The following is an 11,274-nucleotide window of genomic DNA, read 5'->3' as shown; positions in this document are numbered from 1 at the left end:
TTTGGGGTCCCGAAGACCCGGGTAAGAGTCCCAGCTCGGTCACTCGCATGCTCTGTGACTCTGGGCCGGTGAGTTTCCCCCTCTGAGCTTCAGGTAACTCATCTATCACATGGGGCCCATAACTGCAGTGAGAAGGAGATCAGATCACGCAGGGAACTGTGCAGCATAGCGTGTGGTGCGTGGTAAGGGGCGGTTATTACAATCAGGAACGGGTCTGGAGTAAATGGAGGACCCCGGCCCGGGAGTAAAGGAGGAGGGGGGTGAGAGGGGCATTTGTGGACACGGAGCTTTATTGAAGGGATAGAGAAACTGAGGCCAGGGGAAAGGAAGGGCCTTTCTGGAAGTCTCGAGGCACCCTGGAGGCAGAGCAAGGACCAGAGACCAGGGAAAGGGCCTCCTTCCTGATCTCTGTGGGGGATTACAGTCCGATGGAGTCGTGGGTAAGGAGTGGGCCCTTTAAATCCTAAGCTCCACCTTTGCTTAGAAGGGTCTTTGGGGGAGTATAAAAGGGGGTGCAGTTCCTCTCTGCTCCGTCAAAGCACCTGCTGCTCCTTCCCCCTGGTCCCGCGGCCCTGGCCTCTCTCTAGCCACGCGTCACCTCTGCCGGAGAGCCATGCAGCTGCCTCCCTTCGACATGTGGAAGGACTACTTCAACCTGAGCCAGGTGGTGTTGGCGCTGATCCAGAGTGGGGGGCAGAGGCCAGAGGCCCCAGGGACCGGGGAGCCGAGACCCGGGCCCCCGCTGGAGCAGGCTCAGGGTCCGGGAGGGCCCGGGGCCAGCGGAGGCCTGGCCACCTTGTGCAATTTCTGCAAGCACAACGGGGAATCGCGTCACGTCTACTCGTCACACCAGCTGAAGACCCCAGACGGCGTGGTGATGTGCCCCATCCTGCGGCATTACGTGTGTCCCCTGTGCGGGGCCACCGGCGGCCAGGCACACACGCTCAAGTACTGCCCACTCAACGGTGGCCAGCAGTCCCTCTACCGCCGCAGCGGGCGCAACTCGGCCGGCCGCAAGGTCAAGCGCTGAGGACTGTGAGGTGCCCGCCCCCCACCCCCTCCTGGTTCAGTCCCTGCCAAGTCCCAGGACCCTCCCCCTGACTCCCCCCCCCCCCCCCGCCCTCTGGAACTCCTGGCCCCCCAGAAGGACATCCCTGCTGGATCCTGAAACAACAGAGGCTGTTAGGGGGCCAAGCCAGCCCTGCCCCTGGGACCTCTCGGCCACGGGGGTTCTGTCCTGGGGGTGTCTGTGGATTCTTGATGCGGCAGGACCGCTGCCCCTTGGGACCGCACGGCCTCGTGGCCCTTTGTGCGCCACCGTTCATGGATCTTTACTCCTCCTGGGGCTGCTGGTGACGCTAGCCCTGCCCCCCTCGACTTCTCAGCCCTCTGGTTCCATTCCTCGTGGATTCTTGCATCCATGGACCTAGGGGACACCGTGTGCTCTCCCAGGCCAGCCCTCAGAATCTGGAGAGAGTGAACAAGACTGGTTTGGACACTCCCCCACCCCCAAGAACTTTCCAGATGGGATTCTGACTCGAGACCAGCCTTGTCCACCTTCTTCAGCCACCTGTAGAGCCACCGGTGCCTCATGGACCTCCCTGGACTGTTCCTTCCCTGGCCCCGCAGCCCATCCATCATCAGGAGCTGGGGGAGGGAGGGGACACGGGGGGGCACCCTGTCTTGGAAGGCTTATCTGGGAGTAGAGAGCCTTGTGGTGGGCTGACACCTTTCACCGCCTCCCCCCCACCTTCTTGTTCATTCCATTTCACAGCACTCAACCCCCACCTGCAAATCACCAATGGGTGTTTTCCCCCAGCCCGAGGGCGTCTCTCCACTGCCTCCCACCCTTCAAATCCTGCTAGTTTGCTAAAGGTCTTTTTTTTTTTTCTCCTGTTTTTTCTTTCATCCTCCAACATTTAAGTCAACAAGCTCCCCGAGAAGCATGGGGTTTTAGTGCCCAGAAGGGAAAGGCAGGTGCCTAGATTTTATGTTAGGGGCGAAGTAAAGAAAGAGCCCAGGTCAGATTTTAAGTTGTATGGTTTTTGGCTCCTGGCTGGGGCCCTGGGGGGGGTTGAGCTCTGGTGAATAAAGAGCGTTTCTGGTTGTCTTTGAAATCACTGTTTCTGTCTTCTCCCTGGAGGCTGGGGGAGGGAACCACGTCTGCCCCCAACGCAGGGAGGAAGAGCAGGAGGGGGTCCTGGGTTTCTCTCACGACGTGTCCTCCCTCATGTCCTCTGACACAGGTCACCTATGGACTGGTCCCCACGTCCTGGCCTCCACCTTAACCCCAGATTCCCTTTCTTCCTCCTTCCTGGGGCTCTGTCCAGGGGTCCCTCTCCCACCCCTCTAAACCACGGGTCTAAAAGGACCAACTCTGATGGTAGCTCTTAAACTTTGGGCTCCCAGACCCCCTTTGGAGAGCTGACAGAAAGTATGGTCCCTGCCCCTTAGAAAGGCACGTAGGCACAAAACATTGCCCGGGACATCAGGTCTCCTTTTATTCCACACGTTCACAGATATTTATTGATCACCTGCTTTGTGCCAGGCACCTTTCTAGGGGGTGTAGCAGTAAGCAACGCAGACAACACTCCTGCCCTCATGCACCTGACTTTCTAGTGGGGCCGGGGGGGGTGTGCACTGACGATTAATCAACAAATATCTCAGGAAATATCGGGTGGATGATGAGCGCTCCGCTGGGAAAGAAGGCAGGGGAAGGGAGAGACTGTTGCCTACAGGGCGGTCAGGAAAGGCTTCTCCGTGAAAGTGACATTTGAGCAAAACCCAAATGAAGGGGCGCCTGGGGGGCTCCGCCGGTTAAGCGTCCGACTTCAGCTCAGGTCACGATCTCACGGTTCACAGGTTCGAGCCCCCGCTGTGCAGAGCCCTCTTCCGATCCTCTGTCCCCCTCTCTCTCCGCCCCTCCCCCGCTTGCATGCGCGTGTGCGCTCTCTCTCTCTCTCTCTCTCTCTCTCTCTCTCTCTCGCTCTCTCTCAAAAACAACATTACCTGAGCTGAAGTCGGACCCTTCACCAACCGAGCCACCCAGGCCCCCCTGCCCCCCCCCCCCCCATTTGTATTCTGCATGTATCTGTGTCTGGACATAATCTACTCTAGTCCCATTGACAGCTGATTTCTTCCCTCATTGAACCTTCCCCATTTTTATATTCTGTTAAATTGTCTTAGCTTAATTTTAGTTGGGTTTTCTCTTCCATGCATTTAAATTATTCCCAACCGGTTCCCAGACGTTGGCTATGATTCTGGGGAGTTACGCTGAAAACTGAAGGTGTTCCTTTCCCTCCCCCCGGGGGCCCGGCAGAATGGCTCCCACAAAGAAGGGTAGCGAGAAGGGCCCTTCTGCCATCAAGGAGGTGGGGTCCAGAGAACACAGCAACATTCGCAAGCGCGTTCATGGAGTGGGTTTCAAGAAGTGAGCCCCTCTGGCCCTCGAGGAGATCTGGACACTCGCCACGAAGGAGATGGAAACTCCAGATGCGAGCTTGGACGTCAAGGCTCAACAAAGCTTTCTGGGCCAAAGGAAGAAGGAACATTCCATCGTGTATCCGTGTGTGGTGGGTGGTCCAGAATACACAACGAGGATGAAAGTTCACCAGACCAGCTCTCTATGTTGGTTACCTATGCACCCGTCACCGCTCACAAAAAATCTCCAGACAGTTAATGTGGAGGAGAATTAGTCGCTGATTGTCAAATAAAGGTATAAAACTGAAAAAAAAAATTAAAAATAACAATAAATTGAAAATAATAATTAAAGAAAAGATATTTGGTTTTTTTTTAATTTTTTTTTAACATTTTATTTATTTTTGAGACAGGGAGAAACAGATCATGAACAGGGGAGGGTCAGAGAGAGGGAGACACAGAATCCGAAACAGGCTCCAGGCTCTGAGCTGTCAGCACAGAGCCCGACGCGGGGCTCGAACTCATGGACCGAGAGATCATGACCTGGGCTGAAGTCGGACGCCTAACCGACTGAGCCACCCAGGCGCCCCTAAAGAAAAGATATTTGTAAAAAAAAAAAAAAAAAAAAGTCAAGGGAGCAACGTACCTTGACCTCCATCTTCCGGCACCTCACCCCTGTAGGGCCCCGTGCACCTCTGCGGGTACAGCCTCGTCGTGATCTCCACACCAGATTTAGACCCAGCTCCGCACTTAGCCCAGACTCTCAATGAGCCACGGCATCCTGGCTGCCTCTCCTAGATGCCCAGGGGAAGGGGACGGCTGGGTGACACGCGGGTGGCCGGGGCAAGTCCCGGTTGGAGGTAATGGGGTCAATGAGGACATGATGAGTATAAGGTGCTCCAAGGGTGTTACGGGTTGAGTTTTGTCCCCCCCCACCCACCCAAAAAAAGGATGTGTTGACGTCCTAACCCTCAGCATTTCAGAATGTGACCTTCTCTGGAAACGCGCGGTCATCAGAGATGTGATTGGTTCAGATGAGGTCCTACTGGAGTAGGGTGGGGGGCCTTAATCCAACATGACCGGTGTCCTTATAAGAAGAGGAAAGAGGGGCGCCTGGCCGGCTCAGTCCGCAGGGCATGCAACTCTTGATCTCGGGGTTGTGAGTTCGAGCCCCAGGTTGGGTGTTAGAGATTGCTTAAAAGATCAAATAAAATTTTAGAAAGGAAAAGGAAAGAGAGGGGCACACAGGGAGGACAGAAGCAGAGATTGGAGTAGTCCTGCCACAAGCCAAGGAAGGCCCCGGGGCTGCCGGAAGCTCCAAGAGGCGAGGAAGGAACCTCCCCAGTGACTGCGGCACTACCGACAGCGTGGCTTCAGGATTTCTAGCTTCCAGAACTTGGAGAATACATTTGTGTTGTTTTAGGCCACCCGGTTAGTGGTATTGTTTTGGGTGCCCTCGAAAACTGAGGCGTCCCTAAGAAAACGAATACACCGGGCATCCAGGGGAGGCATCCAGAATGTTCTTGGTGCCAGGGGAGTCTGGGTTGAGAGGGGGGCTGGGTCTAAATCAGCTCTCACGAGAAGGCTGGAGACAGGGAGCCATGGACAGCAGCGAGGCATAGAGAGCTGTGCAGGTGTGGGTACATCGAGGCAGGCTCAAGAGGCCTGGCATCCCCCAGCACGTCCCCCGTCCCCCATGAACACAGAGACAAGGCAGCCGGGCAGATGCACAAACACACAAGGCAGCCCCCTGGGCTCAGAGCAGGCAGACAAGGGGCAGGGTGGGCTGGGAGAGCATCTGGAAAGTTCTGCTCAGGGGCCTTGTGCGCCCACTCTGTGCCTGCTAGAGCACAGCAGAGGAGGAGACAAGAGGCTGCACTCCATGCAGAAGTGCAAATGCTTAGAAGTGACCCCCTCCCTCCAGCACCACGCTGGGCTTAGGAGGGGCGGTTCTACACCCACTTAGAGCCAGGGAAGGAAAGTCAGGCCCTAAAGATGGCTCTAGAACCCCACAGAGTTCCCGTTGCGCCCTGAAGCGTACGAGCCTCAGGCCGAATTCCCTGAACCTCAGTTTCCCGCTGTGCGCATGGGTGCCTACCATTTTGGGGGTCTCGGAAATTGAATTTGTGCCCCGGTGGAGGTCCAGGGGTCCCCCGGTGAGGTGTAACTATAGGTTAAAGCTGATTTCTTGTTTTGGGGGAGTGGGCAGGAGAAGCAGAGAGAGAGAGGGAAAGAGAGAGAATCCCAAGCAGGCTCTGCACTCCCAGCACAGAGCCTGACGCGGGGCTCGAACTCACGATCCGTGAGATCATGACCTGAGCCGAAGTCAAGAGTTGGAGGCTTGACCAGTTGAGCCCCCCGGGCGCCCCTCTACCAGCCATTCTGACAAACACAAACCTTCCTCCCAGACTCCACGCTCATCAGGTACCCACTGCCCACGAAATACCCACGCGGATGTCCCATCGTGTCCAAAAAGGACATCCTGTCAGCTCTACCCCCCAGAACACACCCCACCATCCGACCGTCTCCCCCCCGGCCCACTGTTCCCTGATCCCCACCACAACCTCTCACCAGGACTAACGCAGTCACCTCCTCGCTAGTGTCCCCGCTTCCGCTCTTGACCTCCTAGAGTCCACTTCAAACCCCAACAAGAGTCACCCCGTTCCTCCTCAGCTCAGAGTCCTCCTGTGGTCCCTGTCTCACGAAGTAGAGGCCAGAGTCCTGGCCTCTCTCTCTCTCTGACCTCTTCTCCCCCGCCCCATGTTGTTATTGTTGTTTATTTATTTTGAAAGAGGGAGAGAGAGCGCGAGTTGGAGAGCAGCAGAGAAGGAGGGAGAGAGAATCCCAAGCAGGCTCTGCATGTCAGCATGGAGCCCGATGCAGGGTTCACTGCAAAACTGGATGCAGGATTTGAACTCACGAACTGTGAGATCGTGACCTGAGCCGAAGTCAACCGACTGAGCCACCCCAGTGCCCTCCCTTCTTTTTTTTTTTTTTTTTTTTTTTAAAGTCCTCACTGTTCCTTGAATGCTCTGGGAACTCTCATGCCTCAGGGCCTTTGCACTTACCCTTCCCCCTACTTGGATTGCCCTGGCCCCAGATAGCCACACGTTTTGTTCCTTGCCTCCTGCAGTCCTTGGCTCGTACATCACCTCCTCGGTGAGATCTTCTCACCCTCTCACTCCTGATGTTTCTTTTTTTTTTTTTTTAAGTTTATTTAGTTTGAGAGAGAGAGAGAGAAAGAGAGAGCATGAGCAGGGGAGGGGAAGAGAGAGAGAGGGAGAGGAAGAATCCCAAGCAGGCTCCATGCTCAGTGTGGAGACCAGTGAGGGGCTCGAACTCACAAACCGTGAGATCATGACCTGAGCCGAGATCGAGTCGGGCACTTAACTGACCGAGCCACCCAGGGGCCCCGCTCCTGATCTTTCTTACCCTGTTCTATTCCTCTTTCCTCAACACCGACCATCTAACAGGGTTTACCACTTACTTATTGATGACGTCTGTGGTTAAGATGGTCAGTTTGATGTATCCACGGCTAGAGTCCCCAGTTATTGAAACGCTAATCCTGGTGTTGCCACGAAGGCATTTTGTAGATGCGATTAAAGTCTATATTTAGTTCACTTTAAGTAAGGAAGATTATCCTGGATAATCGGGGTGGGCCTGATCCAATTAGTTGAAAGGTTTAGAGAGCAGAAACTTCCTCTCTCGAATTCAGTGCCTTTCACTTTTTTACTACAAACCACAATGAGAAATTCATTTCACGTCTTTTTTTTTTTAATGTTTATTTATTTTTGAGACAGAGAGAGAGACAGAGCATGAACGGGAGAGGGTCAGAGAGAGGGAGACACAGAATCGGAAGCAGGCTCCGGGCTCCGAGCTGTCAGCACAGAGCCCGACGCGGGGCTGGAACTCACGAACCGTGAGATCATGACCTGAGCTGAAATCAAGAGTCAGACGCTCAACAACTGAGCCATGCAGGTGCCCCAAAATTCATTTCACATCCTTTTTTTTTAATGTTTTTTTATTTTTTGAGAGAGTGTGAGCAGGGGAGGGGCAGAGAGACAGGGAGACATAGAATCCAAAGGAGGCTCCAGGCTCTGAGCTGTCAGCACAGAGCCTGATGTGGGGCTCGAACCCATGAACTGTGGGATCATGACCTGAGCCAAAGTTGGATGCTCAACTGACTGAGCCACCCAGGCGCCCCTCATTTCACATCTTGATTACACACACACACACACACACACACACACACACACACACACACATCTTAAACAAAAGTTTCACAAAATAATAATCATCTCAGTAATATTAACACGACAAAGAGCTGTTCAAATACTTTATACATATTGACTTAGCTAATACTCATCACAGTCTAAAGAGATAGATTCTGGGGTTAATCCCCACTTCACAGAGAGGAAAAGTAAGGCCCGGAGAGGTTAAGTAACCCTGTTCAAGTTTATACAACCAGCAAGTGGGAGAGTGTAAACCCTGACAGGCTGGCTCCAGAGTTGAGCAATTTCCACTATCCTGAGATGAGTGTTTTTTTTTTAACACTTATTTATTTTTGAGACAGAGAGAGAGAGAGAGAGAGAGAGAGCATGAACAGGGGAGGGTCAGAGAAAGAGGGAGACACAGAACCTGAAACAGGCTCCAGGCTCTGAGCGGTCAGCACAGAGCCCGACGCGGGGCCCGAACCCACAGACCGCGAGATCATGACCTGAGTCGAAGTCGGATGCTTAACCGACTGAGCCACCCAGGCGCCCCCTGAGATGTGTCTTAAGAACGTCTGAAAATATCTAACAAACCAGAGTTCCTCCAAGCAATATTTACCCCACACAGCACATTCGGATATTTGGTTTCTTCAATGCTTGTGGCAACCCATTAAATATTTTTCAGGATCCACAGTTTAGAAAACATGCCTTAGAAAGGCTTCCCTGGGGTGCCTGGGTGGCTCAGTCAGTTGAGCGGCCGACTACTGGTTTGGGCTCAGGTCATGATCTCGCAGTTTGTGAGTTCGAGCCCCAAATCGAACTCCACGCTCACAGCTTGGACCCTGCTTTGGAACTTTTGTCTCCTTCTCTCTGTTCCTCCCCGACTCGTGCTCCTGCTCTCTCTCTCTCTCAAAAATAAATAAATGTTTAAGAAGGAAAGAAAGAGAGAGGAAGGAAGGAAGGAAGGAAGGACGGAAGGCAGGAAGGAAGGGAGAAAAAGAAAAGCTTCTCTGTTCAACCAGCATCCCAGGGCCCTGGCTCTCTGACCTCCTACACCCACACCTACAGACCTCTATCTGCCTCACCTCTGCCCATGGTTCCTTGTCTCCGGCCTTCTCATGAGCTCCAGACCTGATGTGGATCCACAGCCCCCCCAACCCACCCTTCTCTGGTTCCACCAGCATCCTGGATGCCTCCTCTCGATGCCCGGCGTGTTAGCTTTCCCAGCGCTTCCATAACAAAGTACCACAAACCAGTGACTTAAAACGAAAGGTATTCTCCTAGTTCTGGAAGCTGGAGACCCGAAATCGAGCTGGTGGCAGTGCCGCAGTCCCCCCGAAGACGCTAGGGGAGGATCCTTCCTCGCCTCTTCCTCCGGCCTCCTTGCTTCCTTCCTTGCCTCTTGGAGTTTCTGGAAGCCCCCGGCCTGCCTTGGCTTGTGGTAGGATCGCTCCCATCTCTGCCTCTGTCTTCCCTCCGTGCGTCTCTTTCCTCTTCGTATAAGGACACCGGTCATGTTGGATTAACGGTCCCTCCTACTCAAGCATGGCCTTATCTCAACTAATTACATCTCCAATGACCCTATTTCCAAAGAAGGTCTCATTCTGAAGTCATGGGGCGGTTAGGACTTCCACGTATCTTTCTGGGGGGACAAAGCGGAGTGCCTTACAACCACCTTGTCCTAGCTGACTCCACACCCCCGACAGGAGCCTGGAGAAGAGGACCGGCTGTCACCTAGAGGGCTCCCTTCCCCTCCCAGACTGACAGTCTCACCCCCTGTACATGCTGCCTCTCAAATATCTCCCAATTCATTTCTACCCTTCCCACCGTCCCCTGCCTAGTCTCCTCCACCTCTCTTCCTAGCTCCCTCCTGCCCCTGCCCAGATTTCTCTTTTAAGTCTGGCCAATAGTCTTCCTCCTTCCCATAAGAGCAGGGGAGAGGGGTGTCTCTCTAAAGCACAAATCAGACCCTGTCCTTTCTTGCTCAGAACCTGCACTGAAGTTCCTTAATGCTGCCCACCAGGCCTGGTGTGGGCTGGCCCTGAGCTCTGGACCTCATGCGGCCCATGGCGGGACCTCATATAAACCCAGCCCTGGCGAAAGTCAACTTGTGTTACTCACTGTGCACCTGCACCCACTCAGACAAGTGCGACCCGAGAAAAATCTGTCTCACTTCAACCTCATAGCCGAGAACCTCCAAAGATTGGGTCTATCTGTCTACGTTTCCCCGGCCACTCACTCACTATTTCAATGCCTTTCTCCTTTGTTGTCCCTCACCTCGGAGCCTCCCTCTCACTGAAATGCCCAGAGTCTAAGAGACCCCCAAAAACGAACCACCAGAGTCCAGAGTCAAAGCTAAGCAGCAAGGGTCATTTATTGCAGGTTCGAACCTGGACCTCTGCGCCCTTGTTGCCGGTGACGCCAAGAGGTCCTGAGAGAGGTTTTTACACCCCTTTTATAGACAGGTACAAACAAGTCATGGGGAAATCAGGAATTTTCCACAGTTACAGAGCTGCGATTGGTTGGTGTTTAAAGTTGGACACTTAACAGTATTCGATTGGTTCCTGCCTTTAGGTCAGACCACAACCGGGGGTACGGGTATCACAATGATTGATCAGGAATACACGGATGTGCCAGGCAACAATGATTGATCAGGAGTACACGGATGTGCCAAGTAACAATGGTTGATCAGGAATATACGGATGTGCCAGGCAACAATGATTGATCAGGAATACATGGGCGCGCCAAGCAATTGTACAGAAGCGGAACAAGCTGGTTAAGCTTGGTTAGGTTTCAGTTTCCTGTAACTTAAGCTTTTAAGTTTTAATTTTCTCAGGCCTCTCATCACCTCAGACCCTGCTTCCTACTCTCCTGAGACAACCGAAGGAACAGAAGAGAAAATTCACATGGCCCTGACATCACATCCTGCCTCCTGCCTGCCTCTGTGCCCTCCCCCTCCCACTGTTTTCTGTAGATGACCAGCTCGCGCCCCTTGGACCACTCTCTACTTGCGCCCGCCCTGCCTAGTCAAGGCTCCAGCCACTCTCCCCTCTCTCCTCTGCACCATTAATCTCCCCTCTTGTGATTCATCCTGAATCGGGACACACCATACTTTTACAACTCCCATCTTAAATAAACCTCTGGAGATCCCATGCCCCCTTCCAGATATACCCCTTTGCTGTGCTAGAAAGGATCATCTACACTGGTTCTCCCCAAACCCTCTCAACAAACACATAAGCAAACCCTCTCTTGAACCCATCCAATCAGACCACTGCCCCCACCGCATCACCAAAGTTGCCCTCTTCGAGATTACTAATGACTTCCAGATTGCTGGTCCCAATGGTCAGCTCTCAGGCTTACGGGCCTTGGGCTCTAGGCAGCATTTGGCATTGATTCCTTCCTTTGTCTTTGATTGACGCCCTTCGCTTGGCCTCCCGGACAGCAGACAGCCCTGGGTCTCCTCTCATTTTACTCATTCTTCAACCTCCTTTGCTGGTGTCAGCCCTCTACCACTGGAGTGCCCCCACCTCAGGCCGGAGACTTCTATCTACAGCTGTTCCCTCTCTAACCTCTCCCATTCTTGGGGATTTAGATTCATGTAGTCACTGACAACGTCTAAATTTACATCTCATGACCCAACCGCTCC

General features: G+C 53.5%; 1 protein-coding gene across 1 annotated transcript; it reads left to right on the top strand.

Moving 5' to 3' along the window:
- The first annotated feature begins 613 nt into the window (after positions 1 to 613).
- On the top strand, positions 614 to 1,030 carry NANOS2 (nanos C2HC-type zinc finger 2). Its single transcript, XM_019425370.1, has one exon. The coding sequence runs from the start codon at positions 614 to 616 to the stop codon at positions 1,028 to 1,030; it is 417 nt and encodes a 138-aa protein (XP_019280915.1).
- Positions 1,031 to 11,274: the final 10,244 nt, after the last annotated feature.

Source organism: Panthera pardus, unplaced genomic scaffold (assembly GCF_024362965.1).
Source record: "Panthera pardus isolate Hobbes unplaced genomic scaffold, ASM2436296v1 HiC_scaffold_18, whole genome shotgun sequence".
NCBI lineage: Eukaryota > Metazoa > Chordata > Mammalia > Carnivora > Felidae > Panthera > Panthera pardus.
The sequence above is the reverse complement of the archived record's forward strand: the minus strand, read 5'-3'. Positions and strand labels throughout refer to the sequence as shown.

What these genes read in the sequence shown, in the direction of transcription:
- NANOS2 (XM_019425370.1), top strand. Translation starts at nt 614, where the DNA reads ATGCAGCTGCCTCCCTTCGACATGTGGAAGGACTACTTCAACCTGAGC.